The sequence below is a fragment of the Emydura macquarii genome, unplaced genomic scaffold (assembly GCF_026122565.2).
Source record: "Emydura macquarii macquarii isolate MOO-44397 ecotype Brisbane River unplaced genomic scaffold, CSIRO-AGI_Emac_v2 contig_2768, whole genome shotgun sequence".
In the NCBI taxonomy this organism is placed as follows: Eukaryota; Metazoa; Chordata; order Testudines; family Chelidae; genus Emydura; species Emydura macquarii.
Window position 1 is genome coordinate 15,642,611 of NW_027132905.1, and position 17,000 is coordinate 15,659,610.

At 42.1% G+C, this 17,000-nt stretch overlaps 1 protein-coding gene across 1 annotated transcript in view; it reads right to left on the reverse strand.

Annotated features, from left to right (window-relative positions):
* Positions 1–2,619: 2,619 nt before the first annotated feature.
* The window catches only part of NSG2 (neuronal vesicle trafficking associated 2), a 39,915-nt gene continuing 25,534 nt past the window's right edge, over positions 2,620–17,000 (reverse strand). The window contains exons 4-5 of the mRNA XM_067566762.1: positions 6,112–6,222; positions 2,620–4,552 (exon numbers count right to left, since the gene is read on the reverse strand). Of these exons, the coding sequence (XP_067422863.1) occupies positions 4,361–4,552; positions 6,112–6,222 (303 nt within the window). The 3' untranslated portion in view covers positions 2,620–4,360. The remainder of the gene's footprint in view (positions 4,553–6,111; positions 6,223–17,000) is intronic.

Sequence of the window (17,000 nt, forward strand, 5' to 3'; positions counted from 1 at the left end):
ACAAGGGCCTGTAGGAAAATTTCACTTTTAAAGGTACATCTGACTTTCCTCCATCTTTTCTGGTTCCCACACAAGCTACTGCAAACACCTTTTAACATCAAATGAGGTCCTTGTCTGTAAGTACCCCCAGAAAACAGTCAGCCAACAGCTTTCCCCAGTGCTGCTGATGCAGCCACTTTCTTGTTTCTCCAGGAGACAGCAGGAGCCTTGCTAGCCAAAATCTAAACACTCCACAGGAAATTGGGCTCATGCTAAACCTGAGCCTACCTCCCACTGCTTGAGCCTGTGGTCACTGGGGTCAGCAAACAGCTGGCAGACTTGGCTGAAGGCCCACCCAGAAGCAGCTTTTTGTTTGAGGATTTGATCCTCCCCCTCGCAGCAGCCAGCAAGGTGCCTGGGGCCATGGCATAGAAAGGGTCCAGAGATGAGGATGAGAATGAGGGCTTTGTGTAGAAACCAACACAAAGACAAGTAACGGTCAAATAGAGGAAGAGACGGGAAGCGGAGTATGTTGAGAAGCAGAAGTGGCTAGGAGGCAATTAGACCAGGCTTATTGATAGAGGAATTGCAGTGATACTCTAACAGCATCAGGCATACTGATAATATAGCTCAGGTAAATACCTCTGTGTGTATGTGTGTCTATGTCTACAACAGTGGAGTTACCTTCAAGAATGAAAGTCGGCATAGTCCTTTCATAGGAGGTCTTTCCCAGAACAATGTTAATCTTCTACAGAGACAGTGTGTGTATGCTAGGAAATTTGGCCTTAAAGGGTAGCAAGAAGTGTGCTACTGAGCCAAGGAGAGCCTACTGACCGTGGCTGGGCAAGCTGCTTTAACCAGCCCCAGGAAATAAAGGAGTGGTAGCTTTTTAAATTTTTTTTTAAAAACATGAGAGGATAGATGCTGCAATTTCAATCAAGCCTCTTCCCATTACTGTGACTAAAATAAGTGGCTGATCTTGGAGTTTATATTGCAGCTTGAACATAGAGCATGGTAATCGTGCCAATAACAATGAGCAGAATAATGAAACTTTTAGTTGTAGTTGTCTTTTACTGTCCTGTGTCTCCTTTGGGCCCTTTTTTGTTCTGGTCTATATACAATTTTTGTATTTCCTTTATTAAATAGAAACTTTTTATCCCCACTGACTCAGTTATCCAATTATACCTTCCACCCTATAATACAAATAATTTGATTCCTGGGATTTTGATCGAAGTAAACAGAGAGCTAAAGTATTACCATGATAAATGCAATAGAAATACCAGGCAAATTACAACATGACTCAGTTTGGAAGAGAGCCCTATACCTTTTTAATGAATTTAACAGGTTCTCTGTGGTGACCTATAATACCAAAGTGGTTCCTCTTCTATAGTAGCTCAATTTCACAACCCTGAGCATTTCAAAAACAGAAGTCATCCAAAGGTTTTAGCTGAAAGTTTTAAAGCATTCCATGAGCCTGTGGAAATGAGCAAATTTAGAGTGAGTGTTATTCCATTTCAAACTGCTGCCAGATGAATTTAAAGATATATAATCCTCTTTCTTGGGCATATGAGACGTATATGTTCATCTTTTTGTTATAAACAAAGCCACAAAGTTTGGATATGGAGTCAAAGTTCAGGCCAGAGTCAGGCTCTTGGCACAGCCCAGCTCTACTTTTGGTAATCTCCGTGTATGTATTGTTTTATGTACCATTCTCTTGTAACATTTCCTATTATTATTCAGACCAATCCAGAAGTACGTACATAGCCAACGGTCCCACTGGTGTCCATGAGAGTGTGACCAACGTACGCTGCTGATAAAGTTTCCTTGAAAGATTCTACCAGGCTGAGAAATGTTCTCTGTGTTTAAAACGGGGTATTACCAGTCAAACCAGTAATGTCTTTCAAACCTGTAGAAATTGTTGTACGCTATCCTCAGTTCCCGCCTTTCCATGCTTGGGGCAAGAATTAGAGGGAGAGAGAGAGGGATAGGTTTCTTTAGGCCTTTTGCTCCTCTTCGCTGAACTTGAGGCAGTTGCAGTGTACCCAGCCCTTCTGTAAATTAGGGTAGCCACAGGGCTGCTCTAATGTACTCTCTGCTTCCCAGAGCCGAGCAGAGAATAGCCGTATCAGTGTACTCGGGCCATCCCCGTTCCTTGCTCCCCCCTTTCTATTCCTCACCTCCAGCCTTTTCTTCCCTGACCCGCCCCCTACACTAGGAACTAGCATCAGGGATGGCATTGAATTCGTATGCCAGCTCCATGCAGGCTGTGGAGGTCTTAGGTGATATTTCTGTCCTTTTATTTTGCCAGAGCTTGAAAATGAGGCCTTATGTAACTGAGAATCAGATCCCGTATATACACCCACTCTAAAGACAGCATGATCCAAGCTCCTCTTGTTTTGAAGGGTTGTTTTTTTTTCCAGCTGAAAGAAACAAAAGTGTGTGAGGTTCCCACACACGAGCAATGACTGCAAGTGAGTTCTGAACCATCTTTGAAGGTTCCAAACATTCCCTTGCCAACCATCGCAGAGTAGGTTTCTCTGCCAAAACCACACCCAGCAGTTCCATGCACACAAACATACCCACTGCTCCCTCTTCACAGCACGACAGCAGCACAGAGACAAAAGAAATCCTTCAGGGTGGTTGAGACTCTCAGACACATCTAGCTTTATTTTTCCTGTCAGAAAAGTTCAAGAATTACACCAAAAAATACTTCAATCTTTGCTACCTACTGACAAAAAGCACACCACACAATTATAAATTGTTCAGTAGTTTGTTGGAGTTTTGATTTTTGTGTTGGGGGGAGGTCGGGGTTTGTACATTTCAAGTGAAAAATGAATTTACAGGCGAAATATGGAGGGGGGTGAAATCAGACAATGGGGTTTGGCACTACAGTTTTAGCTATACTGTACTATACAATTGCTTATGACTCCTGTTGCCCAAATTTACACCAAGCTATTCCCGTTCAAACCTCTAGGAGCTGTGTGTGCGTAATGAAGGACAAAACTCTGCCCAGCATGGGTTTGGCTCCCAGTTTCTAGCCCACAATACTGATCAGCAGGCTTGGTGAAATGCAAACCTTAAACTCCAAACCCAAACCTTTGTCTTGTTCTACTCCTGGCGCTTATTCTTTTGAACTCAAGCTGAATGTGATCCCAAGTATTTTAACTGTCACACTGCTGTCTTGTAGGTGGCAGCTCTAGGAAAGAGAATTCCTTTTCCTCAAGTCTTGCAAAACAGACATGCTTGTTAGATTAATTTACATGCTAGATACTGAGCCACGTTTTAATGCTGTACAGGGTTGGACTCTGCTTAGGGTTTGTTTTATGTTCATGGGTTTATAAGTCAACTAGTACTTGATAGCACTTTCTATCATTGACTTTCCAAGTATTTTACACACTAACAGACAAACCCTCACAATCCCCCCTGTGAGTAGTGGCCATAAAATATGGACAAAGGGAAAATGAAGCAGAGAGGGGGTTTTTCCTTTAAGCTGTTAACCCTTTCCTGTGAGGTACTAAGCATCCTAGGTTTACAATGAAATTATTTTGTTTCATTGCCCCTCAAAGAAGTGCTCAACATCTCGAAGGATCAGGCCCCCTGTGACTTGCCCACGATCACACACACAATCTGTGACAGAACTGGAAATAAACCCTGACTCCCGGTCCTGTGCTGAAGAGCAAATTAGTGATTTAAACACAACAGCTTCCTTCTCCTGCTCTATGTCCAAAACCCTTAAAAACCCACGGAAGATCTCCAAGACCATGACTGTGTATTCCAGATCCCTAGTTCTTTCTGTTTTTAATTCAGGCCTGAGTGTGCGCATGTGTGCATGCATATTTCTCTAGCCACAAACTAATGCTGATACCATATTTTGTGCAGCTCAGTTTGCCAGTAGAAGGACCCTGCTTTGGCAAGTTTAACTACCCAGTGATGTGATTTGTAACAGACAACCCCCTACTCTTTCATATCAAACAAGGTATTCAAATGTTCTTCCATTACATACTGCTCTGGGGTCACAACTTTCTACCAGCTTCTGTGAGATTCTCTTTGCTTGAGTCCATCTTCTCTGGTTGTTTTTCTGAATTTGCTTTTTTTTTTTAAATTTATTTTTCTAACAAATATGTAAGCAATGATTTTAAAAATATTTTTACATTGTAAGTTACAGTCAACATCAAACATGCCTTTGTACAAGAGCTTGACTCGGTTACAAATCAACGAGAACAATGCACGAAAAGAAATATCAATTAAGATGACTCCTGCACTTGAGTTTCATTTATTCTTGTCGTGCTGTTAGCACAGTGCCCTCTTTGAAGCAGAGCAATACTTTATAGACATGGTGTTGTTTCCCCACTCCAACCCCTCCCGTCACCACTGAGTAGCTTTAGTGGCCTTCTGTCTTGGCTGCTTTGGCTTCGTGGTTTACCGATCCCGAAGAAAGCCAGGGCGATACAGACCGTGAGCTGGTTTGCTTAGCCATGCTGTAATGGCTTATGACAGTATAGAATCTGCCCCGGGAGTTGGAATCCTGTGCTGAGTAATAGGCATCCAGGGAGGCTGGGATACATCGCTTATGCTGGAGAGAGGGAGAAAGCAGGACAAGTAAGGAGCAGTCACATTACTTAACATTTATTTTAACATCCCAATTCTTTTTCACATGGATGTCTGACTCATCTCACTGATCCATGGAAATTGGGCTATGTGCTGCAATGGCAACATATGTGAAACCTCCATTAGACAACTGGCTTGGGGAATGCCCAGAATCTCGGGATCGCAGGGGGTAGTGAAACTGGGTCAACAGATGTCAAGACCTGCTGGAGTTGGCAGCCCCGCTTAAGACAGGTTTCATTTTATGAACCAAACCAAAATTACTGAATGGGGATCCTGCTGCTTTGGCGCTGTACTGGCACGCACTAAGATCAGGCATCTGGCAGGGATAGTGGAAGAGGACATTGGTTAGCTCACAAAATGTTGGACTGACAGTCTTGCAGACTGAAGTTCTGTATTAATCCTCAGAAGAGATACAGGCCAGACAGAAGCAGTGTAAGCTTCTTATGTGGAGTCCTGTTACTGTGCCTTATCTCTGACTTGTAGGAAGACCTCCCCTATAGATGGCTGGGGAGTTCAGTCTCCCTGGTCCTTTCTGTGCTTCCCTCTATGCTGAGGCTGCCAGCTAGTCTCTCCTGCTGTAACTTGGACACTTGCTCACTAAGAACCGAACCGAGAAATTTGGCTTTGTAAAGGCCACAGAAGAGCCAACAAAAGGTAACAACTTTTGGTCCAACCTGATCAGATTCATAGCAGTGACCTGGAGCTGAAGGGCACCATTTATAATTACCTTGCCCCTGAGCCATCCAGTTTCCCCATTCTAGTATGATTAAACTGGGGCACAACCAGAGCAGAGTTCATGCAGTTTGGAAGTTCACATTCAGATCGGATTCTGGATCCAAAAACTCATGACTCACTTCTTCTCTCATTTTATGTACACCGAGAGAATAATTCACAATGAATAATCTATCAACTAACTAAGCCTCTTTTTCTGCTCAAAGAATATCCCCAAGTAATTTAGGACCTCCAGGAATTTATTTGCTGTAAATAATTAGTCAATGAATTGTTTATGCAAAGTTTTTTAACTCTGTGGACTAAGCAAACAGTTCTTAATGAATATTTGATATTCAAAAACTCTGTTGGTTAGCTGTGATTGGTCAAACAAGTCTCATAGTTTTGTTTCTGTTCCCCAACTGAATGTGGTGCTCAAGCATGTTTCGCAAATACTTGCACATGCAAATTTCAAATCAGTATCTGTGGACATTTGTGTATGCACTATTGAAATTTGCTTTGTGTGAACATTTATGTCAGTAAAACTTAAAACCTGAATGTTTGTGGGAAGCAAACCCAAAAATTCAGTTGCAGTGCATTCATTCCAAAATATGAGGGATTATTCAGGGACATTTGTTCATGACATTCACAGAGAACTAATCCTGACTTGTAAAATATAAAACGGTAGATGGAAGTCCACATTTTCCAAAACACCGACCACTTTTCAACACATTCTTGTAAATGCTGTTAGATCTTGACCATGTAGTCAATTAGATTCTATCATCTCTGGCAATTCATTTGGCTGGAATCTCTTACCTTATAAACAAATCCATCTGGGCAACTGTGATCATAAGTAAAGGCTTTGTATACCACAAGAAAGACTATGCAGGCAAGGAACGCAAGAGCCAGACTTATGAGAATAGTGACCTACAAAAGAGGAACAATATTACTCTACATACATTAAAATAGCATATGAGCAACCTCACAATCAAATGATATATATTAACAACCATCCTAATGGACTGCAGTCTTCACTGCTCTGTGATGTACTTAACTAAGCATAGTAATTGAATGAGTGCTACATCCAGCATCCCTGAATTTTGTCATGCTCTCCCCTCCCACCCAAGACCTTTGATGATGCATTTCCTATGTTTAATCCCTTACAATTTTCTAGATATTCACTAGGAGATTGAGTGCTCTGAAAGGCTTTGTGTTCCCACACTCTGATCTTGGAGTTCAATAGAAAGTACCTGCATTCAGGCCTGCTGATGTCAATCAGAGGTCACACACTGGGGGAATATTCATTGTTTAACCAGCAGTAGCCAAGTTTGCCTCCTGGGCCTGGTAAGACCCTATTTTTCCAGTTACCAAGGGCAAGTGTGTGGGTAAGAAGAATAAAATCTCTGTGACATACTTCAGTTCTATGCCTTCTAACGTTCAGCCAAATGTTATATGGTTAAATTCTACCTAGATTTGGATTCAGGCAGGCGGGGGTCTTTCCCTATCTGACATAGCTGCAGAATGGAGACCCTGCCCTTTGTTTTAAGAGCCAGGCAAAGGACCAGCTAACACGTCCAGTAGAGTTCTGACCATAGGGAGTGTGCTCAGGCCGATTGAGGGTATGGTGGTGATCAGGCCAATGCTTCTCTTCCACTTGCATGTCTGCTGGCATCTGGCTAGGTCACTGGGGATAGCACACAACGCTCCTCTTTGGACCCAAGTGCATGTTGTGTTCCCCCACCCCTGAGTGTGCTACCCCACCTGAGCCATTCTGCTTGACTGGTGCAGTTCTGTTTTCTCCAAACCACCCAGGTTATCCTGAAATGGAGTTACCAACTTCATTCAGAGGACCTGATCCTGCTGTCTTAAATCAGGTAAATCTCCCACTGAGAGCAGGATTGGGCCCTGAAATGCTCCCCGATCTTCTGACAAATCTGAAATGAGTTTCAAGTTTGTAATGAAACCCAAATCAGGGGAATTTTGTGTGGGTTCAGTGTGAACATCCACCTCAGCAGTAGCACTAATCCCCCAAAGGTTTTGTTTGTCCTAGCAGATGATCAGCAGGTGAGATGTAGAAAGCAAAACAAGGCTTCAGCACTGAGTCTGCCTTTGTGCTGCCTACTATGACTACCCAGTTCTGTCAAGGCTGTTGCATCGTGCTGACTGGATTGGCATTAAAAATAATCATCCCTGGGGCTCAGATACAGCCCACTGCACTACTATGGAGAGGAGAGTTCACATTCTTGCCCTATGAGATGACAGAGATGAGGACTGAAGTTACAGCTTAAAACCCCTGGGAGGCAGAGTGTTTATGCTGCTATTATGGCCACCTGTTTGGCTGACTGGAAAGGGCAGGAGCAGCTTCTCAAACAGGGCCTAATGTGTGTCCCAGGTTGCAGGGTGGCTGCCTGCACTGGTGAGGGATCATAAGGCTCTTGCTGGAGGAACAGATACTGTGTTCTGTGAAGCAGTGTAGACCCTATGATAAGGAAATTGCTGTAACAAAGGGTTAAGGCAGTAATTTGCTCTGTTCTGCCCTCCTGCTTACTACTATGGCAAAGGGAGACCCAAAGACATAGTCAGATCTATCTATCTCAATGATGCAAGTATTTTATTTGGATTATAATTAACTAACTAATAATGCGCACCCATAGTATCTGTGCCTAGAAGCTGCTTTCTTAACCTATTCACAGCAGCCTGGAGATGTTAAAAGAAAATACAGAAATATCTGCTATGGCAAAGTGGACAGAATTGTCAGGAAAGGTAGCTAGTCTCTGCACTAAAACACAGGCTTGTGCAGTTCAGAACCTATGGTAGCATGATCCAGTTCAATTTTTAAAAATTGCTGAACGTTGGATCACACTGTATTTTGCTTTAATTCTCTGCACAGGTCATTCTAGCAGTTAGAATCCTAAGGGCCAATATATTAGGAATCCATACATGGGCTCAGAGAGGCTGTTGGAATTGCTTGCAGCTCAAGAACAGACCTTCTGGCCTAGTAAATGCTCCAGAAAGATGTGCCAAATAGTGCGGCATATTCCCAAGCACACAGCATCTGGTCCATTGCTAAAACTAAACGCTGCGACGGCAAACCTGGCCATGCCACTTATGATGGTCAAGACATACAAAGCTACATTTTCAGTGCATGTGGTAAGAATGTTGAATGGAAAGAGTGCAGCTAACTTCACATGTCCCCTGCTGAATCTAACTCCAGAGGGTCCACTCCAAATCAAAAGGGAGAAAAGGAAAGGGGTGGGTGGGAAAGATGTGATTAATTAGCGCTTTGTTAAATTAGAGAGTTTTAGAGTGAAACGTAGAGAGACAATGAGGCCAGGCAAGATAGAGGCTAAAGTGACTGTTTGGTGGCTCAAAACACAAGGATTGCAGTGAATACTGCAACCTTCTCTGGCATTATAATCTTCCAAGATAAAAATGTAACAATCTAGTTAAGCCTTGGCCCCCCTCAAAAGTGAACCTTTCAAACTAACCTTCTCCTTGGGGCCTGATGTGTTGAAATGGGTCACGTAAGCACAAGGTGTCTGCGGGGGTGAGATTCAGATACTCATTGCCAGTCCTAGTCAAATATCACTTGTAGGGAATTGAGTACTGCACTGCGGGTGGTTAGTAGAAAGGCAGCACATTCACATGAAAAATAGTGCCCATAGCTATGAAGATGCACTATCTTCTGAGTTGATTGGAGGGGACTGATGGGGGATCAGGGTAAGTGTAAGAGCAAAGGAGGACACAAAGTTATACTGAATATGTGCATCAATACACCTAATACTTCTCAAAAAAGTACCTGCTGTTTCTACATAGCAAGAGTCTACTCATCCTCTGACCTCCTTTTCAATTCCCACAACCTTCCTCCATCAGGGATACAGTATCATTCATTGGACTTTCACTACATCAAAGCCCCTTCTGTTTCTGCCTACCCTGTCTGCAGCACAATATCCTGCTTTTAACAGGGCAGACCAACCAGGCGATCTCAAGCCCAGTCCTAATATCTGGGCTAATTTGCCACGAGAAGAGAATGGGAGTGGGGGTGTAGTCCCAAAAAATGTGAGATCAACATCTCCCAAACCTAGAGCCTAACATTGGCAACTGGCCATGAGGATCCCAGAGGCAAAGTCCCTCTCTAATCTTTTCCCACTGAGCCAGCTACGGTGGTCAAGTTGTTTGGTTTTTTTAAGGATGAAAGACCAGTCTCGGTATCTGAGCTCTTTGGGGCCCTGGGAATGGCCCTTCCACTTCTAAACCCCATGTTAATATACATGCTAAATGAGCAATCATTAATAATCTGACATTACCAGTCCCTTTTCACTTTGTCTGCCAGTTGAGCCTCTCATGATAATAGGCTCTTGTTAGACATGTTCTATTGACAAAGTACTAATACCCAATTCATAACCTCTTAGAACCAGGCAGCCTTTCCCTCCCTCCCTTGTGTAAATAAGCCCACTGTCCTCTCTGCTGCAGTTTCATGCACTAGCAAAATTACAGCGTGACACAATATTATACATGATGATACATAATGTAAAATTGTTCTGGGATGAAATGTCACATAAGGTGTTAAAACCTAGGGGAAGAGAGAAGAAAAATCCACCCACGGATATTTTGCCAAGCCTGAGCTAAGATCCAGCTCCCCAGTTATTCCAGAAAAGACAAAGTTTCATTAACATTCAAATGCCAAAGAATCACATAGCTGCAATAACTAATAAACCTCCACATTTTAAAAAATGAATAACATGAACCTCAGCAGTCTCAAAGCAATATAAACACTCACGTAAGGGAAATAAAATTTACTGAGCTGACAAAACCTACAAGCACTGCAGGCATGAATCTGTCATGTGTGGCAGCAGGATTGGGCTAACGGGAGAAGTTTTTGACCCCTCACATGTGTATCCCCAAAGATCTGCTGGAAAAGAGGTCCCTGGCAGGAGATCACTCTGCTGGAATAGAAGTAGGAGAAAATACGTGCACATGCACACACACAGAGAATTCCCCTGGAAACTAAGGGCCTGATCCAAAGCCACTGAAATCAATGAAAGAACTCCCATCAACTTCAATAGGCTTTTAGAGCAAAGTCCAAATTCACTTCCTCCCTCCTCCCTTCCCAAATACAAAGTAAATGCTTCATTTTCCCAAGATCCTGTGTGAAAGTTAACGTATCCCAATCCTCCAAATAGAAACAAGCCATTTCGATTTTCGTTAGGTTTACTGTAGTGAGATGATATCTAATTGTGCTGGTGTTTCTGGAAACCTGGCTCTCATACCATGAGTCTGAGCAGCCTTTGTACTGCAGCTGGTGTCCCTGGCCGGCTGCCCATGATTTTTCACCAAAAATTCCCTTCATCCCTCTTTAGTCCCAATGAAAAGCCTTATTTAAAAGCAAAACCCAGAACAACACTGGATCTAAGCAGCAGGGCATTTTGTTAATAACCACTTACATTTCAAGCTTTCTACATTTTTATTCCTTGTCTTTTCCTCAGTGTCTTGTTCCATTTTTTTGCCTGGTTTTCAGAGGTGCTAAGCTCTCACAGCCCCAACTGAAGCCAACAGGAGCTGAGGGCGCTCAGCATCTCTGAAAATCAGGCTACTTATCCTTTGATTTTGAATGGGGGTGGGGATTTGAGAATCATCCTAGCATCTTATACAGGCCCCGATTCTGCAATGATCTCTTGTGGATTGGCCCCTGGGCTGGTGCAGAACCCCACTGAAGTCAATGAGGCTCCAGCTGGGTACAGCTGTTCATCTGCATGCAGTTCATTGCATGATCAGGAGCTTAGACACAGGAAATTTGAGCTCACTGGAAATGCCAAGTACGGGCCAAATCCTGCTTGCCTTACTCCAGTGAGTAACTTATCTGAAGTTGGTAGGACTACTAATATGTACAGCTGCGCAGATATTCACAATGAAAAATTTGTTCAGACAGCTTAGTTTTCTCTCTTTATGGGACATGTGTCAGCAAATGGCAATTCGCTCAAATACATGCACTGTTTGAATTGATCCAGAAAATATTTGTTGAATGTTGTTTTTGCTCTATGGATTGGACACAGGCTGTTCACTGCTACAATTCCACATCCAAGCTATGTTGGGGAGTTGTGGTTATAGTTTTTTCACATAAGTCATGTAACACTGATTGTATTCCCGAATGGATGACTGTAACTCTTACAGAGAAGGTGGGGGAGGTAATATCTATTATTGGACCAACTTCTGTTGGTGAGACAGACAAGCTTTTGCGCTTCCACAGAGTTCTTCTTCAGGTTAATTACAATTTCAGCCGTAAACTTCTAAATCAGGATAGAGCAGTTATGGAATAAACTGCCCATAGAGGACTCAGTTTATATCCTGAAGCAAGTAACCTGAAGAAGAGTTCTGTGTAAGCTCAAAAGCTCGTCTCTCTCACCAACAGAAGTTGATCCAATAAAAGATATTACCTCCCCACCTTGTCTCTCTAATATCCTAGGACAAACACAGCTACACCACCACTGCATGCAACTCTTATAGACAGGTATCTAGTGTCAACACTCATGCTTCATATGATTCTGAGTTTCAAATCCACTTTCTGTGAGTATTTTTTTTAAATCAACATGAGTAGATAGGGATACAAAATAAATAATGGTACAGAGAAATTAAGCATTCACATTTAACCTTTGTCATAATAAAATATAAGGTGTTGTCCAGTGAAATGGAAAGGCTACAAATTTTAAACAGTTAAAGGAAATTGTTTTTACCCATCAGGTAAATAACTTATAGAACTCAAACCACAAGATATCACTGGTGCTAAGCTTAATTAGATTTCAGAAAGGATTAGACATTGATATGGATAATATCCACAATGGCATAAACTAGGATTTAAAAAAATATAACAGGTAAAATAATATATTTTAAGGCATAAACCAGTAATTAACGGTATTCAGGGTGTTGTGGAATTGTCTGTTATGAAGCTTCTTCCACCTTCCTCTGAAGCATCTGGCACTGGCCACCAAAAGAGAACTCTGGTTTAAATGGACACTGGGTTGATCTGTATGGCAAATCCTATGCTTCTCTAGTAAAATGTGATCACAACCAAAATGGCTTAAATGTGGTTGAGGCAAATTCACTGTTAAATTTGAACAAAAGTGTGCAGAAAAACTTATTCACTCATCTCTACTTGTGTGACAAAGACATGGTCTTTAGTAACACTTCTTGTGCCATTTGATATGCCTAACAAGTGAGCTTTTTTCTAATCCTTGCAAACAGATATCCTACTCCCTACACCTTTCCAAATGTTCAGACATCTTAGTATATATGTTTATGAAAGCCCAGAGCTTAGTCAAATTAGGAAGGAGCAATGGCCAATAATAGAAATTTCCACCTATAGAATTAATCACCTTTTGAAGCACCACAGCGAAATGAGTTAACACCAGCACAGTGCATACAGCTTTGTGTTGCTATGTGGCAGACCAGAATTCAGTTCCTGAGGAAAGATCATTCCTCTCATGGAAGTGTCACTGTGAGGGACATAAGTGGGAAGGAAATTTCTGCAAGCTTTTCCTGGTACTGGCAGCCATGGCAGGAATGATTTGGGAACAGTGGATTTTGGAGGCCAAGCACCTCTTGCTACCCTTTACAAAATAGTTCCTGGCACTACTAGTCTGTACCCTGCTCTGAATCTCTCTTCAGATCCAATTTTCCAGGGAATGAGGCCACCATAGAAGCAGAGCATTCAACCCTTCAAGACACTGAGTACATGACATTACTCAGCACTGGGTAATTATGTGACATTTCACTTGAAATCCCAGCAGTGAAGAACTAATGTTTTTTTGAGTCTCTCACTTTGTGCAGGAACAAGAATCTATACAGGGGAACTTTCAACGCTTAGATCTACAGGATTTCTGTCAAGATAATTTTAAAAGAAGGGGCATAATGCCAATGAAAAACAAGTCTCTTCCCATATGAGGATTTTGGACAAATTAACACCATTCCATTTGAAAACCTGTGAAGTCAATTGACACCCTAGTTGACTGCACAAACACAAAAAAATTGTTAATCAATAGTCACCACATCAATCCCCAGAGCTTCTGTTAGTCAGTAGGAAGTTTTTGGCTATGAGGGCATCTCACTATAGACTCAAGATGATTTCATTAGAAGGATTTACAGCTGATGTTGAAAAATTTAGGAGAGTAATTTTTCCCTTAATCCCATAACTTCTCCAAGCCAATAATTAGATTTTAATACAACATCTAGTCCTATCATGTAGAAACCACCTATTCCAAGGCCCAGCATTGTGCTTTTGGTCACATGATCTGAGTTGATCTGCAAACAAAAACTGATCTGGCTGCATTTATCAGGATTTTTTAAAAGCTGCATTTTACTCCTGCTATATATGAAGCCTTTGGGAAGGCAAGGAAGAAAGGATCAGGCTGAAAAGATAAAAAGAAGGGACACAATTGATTCTTCCTATTCGCTTGGGTGCTGGTTAGGAATATATAGGTCAGTATACAGCATCAGATCTCTGGTTCATCTGATCCAGTTCTAGCACCTTCAAATAAGGGGAAAATCCCCCATAACGTATCTAACTAATTTTCTGTGCTGGGGGGAAATAGCCTTTCTGACCCTGGCAATCAGGTTATGTCATGAAGTGTAAGATTTGATTATCTTAATAGGGTTAACAATCAAACACATTGGTCCCAATTGTCTCTCTGGCTTCTGTGAGCATAGAGGACCCTGATGAGATGGTTCTACCCAGGGAGCTGTGCAAGGGACAAGGGGGGAAAATGTGCCATGCTTATTCCATCATTGTTCCCCATCCCCTGAGACACTGTGGAAGCTCCCCCCAAAGTGTTCCACAGGAATTAGGTTCCATAGGTCTTATGGGGTGTGGCCAACAAAAGAGGAGGACACTATGGCCACAACATTTTTCCAAAAAATAGCAAATATATCCACTTGAAGCAGTATCGGTCATCTCTGTCCCAATTTTCTCTCTCCGTCAAGTCCTCTCTGACTCCGTTCCTGGCTCCGTCACTCTAGTTTCCACAATCTCTAATGCTGCCATACCTCTCTTTATTTTGTAATTTAAGAAAGAGATAAGTGAGATAAGATCTGTTGAGATAAGTGTTCCCACCATTAACTGCCTGTGCCATGCGCCTTGTACTGTGAGCGCAGCACAGGATATGGAACAAGAACGCCACGATTCCAAGCAGTCGGTCAAATAATTAAATTACGTACACAATAACTAGCTGGCTCAATTATATTAGCCATTCTCCATCATGTAATATAATTTCTAGTGCCTGTTTAGACACTAATAGCCTGAGATCTCTTTAGATGTGCGTAGTGCCAGCTGTGGTCGGTATGACATATTTCTGTGCCAAGTCAAAAACCTTGAATGGAAAATACATTGCTCAGTTTACAAGTCCCTGTTCCTTATGGAGGTTCAAAAATGCCATTTTCTATGGAGAGGCTTGAAATGTTGACTGCTAATTAATTTCCACTTTAATTATAAGGTTTTGCATTGAGTGCCTTAGCCTATTCCTCCTCTGTGTAAATAGCTTAATGCAGGCACATGGGAGAGGAAATAACTGATTTTTGCCTTCCAACAAAAATGAGTCCACTGTTGTCCTTCTGCCATCTTACCAACTCAACAATGGCACCATGATGATGCAAATCCCATTGATGCGTAGAAGCTGATCAGTCACTGTTAGATGGTTTTGACTGAAAGTCCTTTATAAATCAGAAAAAGAAACTCCCCTAAAATACCATTCTGGGCTTCTAGGGACATGATCCTGCAACTCTTATACATCCTTTCCTAGTGTGAGGAGTCACACTGAAGTCCATTGAGTCACTCATATGAGGGCTGCAGAAGCCATCTTTCAAGCACTCTCAGAGAACGACACTCTAAAAGTTCCCAGAGTGAAAAGGGGTTTCTCCACTTTGATGTAATGCTAAAGATGGGTCCAAAATGCAAAATTTTGAATTCCAGATTTTGAATGCCTACTTGTCCATGAGGTTATGGTTCAAAACGCCATCTGTTGGCAGATGTTACAGTTTAACTCAAGGATAAACACCAGAAGGTAGTGGAAACTCAGAGCTTCCAGATGAAACTTCTAGAGCCACAAAAGTTTGGCTAAGGCATCTTTTGAGGTTTTCCTATCATGTATAGTAACTTGAATGTTTAAATATTTGAATAAGATGTTCAGATTTCAGTCTTGGCCTTCCATATGGCTGAAGCACATAGTAACATATCCTACGCCATATGTCATGTGCCAAAGCTGCTTTGCTAAGACACATGGTGATGTGTGCAGGGGACAGGATGACGTGAATGGAATCTACACAAGTGCATCCAAGGTCAGATTTAGGGTTCTTAGTGATCAAACAGTCAAGTTCTCCGAAATGTAACTCTATGTTCCAGTCTCAGATGCTGGTTGCTCAGGAATGTCAATTGTAATGACTTTATTTTCTAATCCAAATTCCCAATTAACACATGGTATTCAGTTTTTATAAATGGACCTTCAGAAAAATGTGCTGAGCAAGAGTGGAAGTGTCTTGTTTCTAAATCGCTAATATGAGTAGGTTATACAATTAATGGACTTCTGTACAAGGACACCTCTTCCCATTGCTGACCATTCATTAGCAGCATCTTATAACATCCCCTCGTGTTGTGCAATGTCTCACCCACGACAATTCATTCTCTTTACTGCACATGGGACTTGACTTTAGAAGTGTCAGCTCACCAAAGGCACTTTTAAATGCAATAGTGGGGACAAAAGAGAATGTGATGAGTCACCAACACAATGTCTCTCTCTCAACCCTTTGGCTGACAGAAATCAATCTCTCACTGGAAGCTCTCAAGAATTTAATCTTCTCTCTGGCTTCCCTGTTTATACTGTGTTGGGTTCTGCATGGTGAAGTTGTCAGCAGCCTGCATTATTGTAGATATGGAGGTCATGCTTCCTGTCATATAGCCTCATTCACAGAGGACCTGATCTTACATGGAATCTGCTAACATGAATAGGGTTGCAGTCTCCAGTCCATAAAATAGAATCACCATTTTTAATTAAGTTTCTCAAACCCACACTGAAAGGAGCTCCTCCCAGATAGCACTAGTCGAATAGTAACAGAACAACATTAATTTGTTCAAGTGAAACCATTTGATGAATACATAACTACTAGTTAGCATGTTTTACGGGTCCCCCTCTGTTCCCAATCCACAGAGAATCTTAGTCTGTTACAGCCCCAGCCAGGGAGTCTTGCCTTTTTAGATCAAGCTGTAGCAGCTCGTGCATTTAGTTCTTCTGGTCCCTACTTCAGTCCCCAGTGTGTCAGCCAAAGTGATGGCCCTCACATACAGAGGAAGTATGACCTAGTAGGCATTGGCCTAGCACTCTGCCATAGACTGCCTGTGTGACTTTAGGCAAGTTACTTAATCTCTCTATGCCTCGGCTTCTCAGCTGTAAAATGGGATAGTAGTGCTTCCTCACTGCACAGGGGTGCTGTGAGGTGCTCAGACACTATGGTGAAGGGGACTATATACGTAACTAAGATATATGGCTATGCACAGTAAACAGCACCTACGTGGTGTGTGGGTTTTGTGATAACCCTATTGGATGTTAATTTTGTCCTTCCTATAAAACAACATGGTCCACTTCATAGACGACTAGAGAAGGACAAACAGAGAACCTATCTTTAAAAAGGGGAATCAAGAGGACCTGAAGTTTTATAGACCAGTC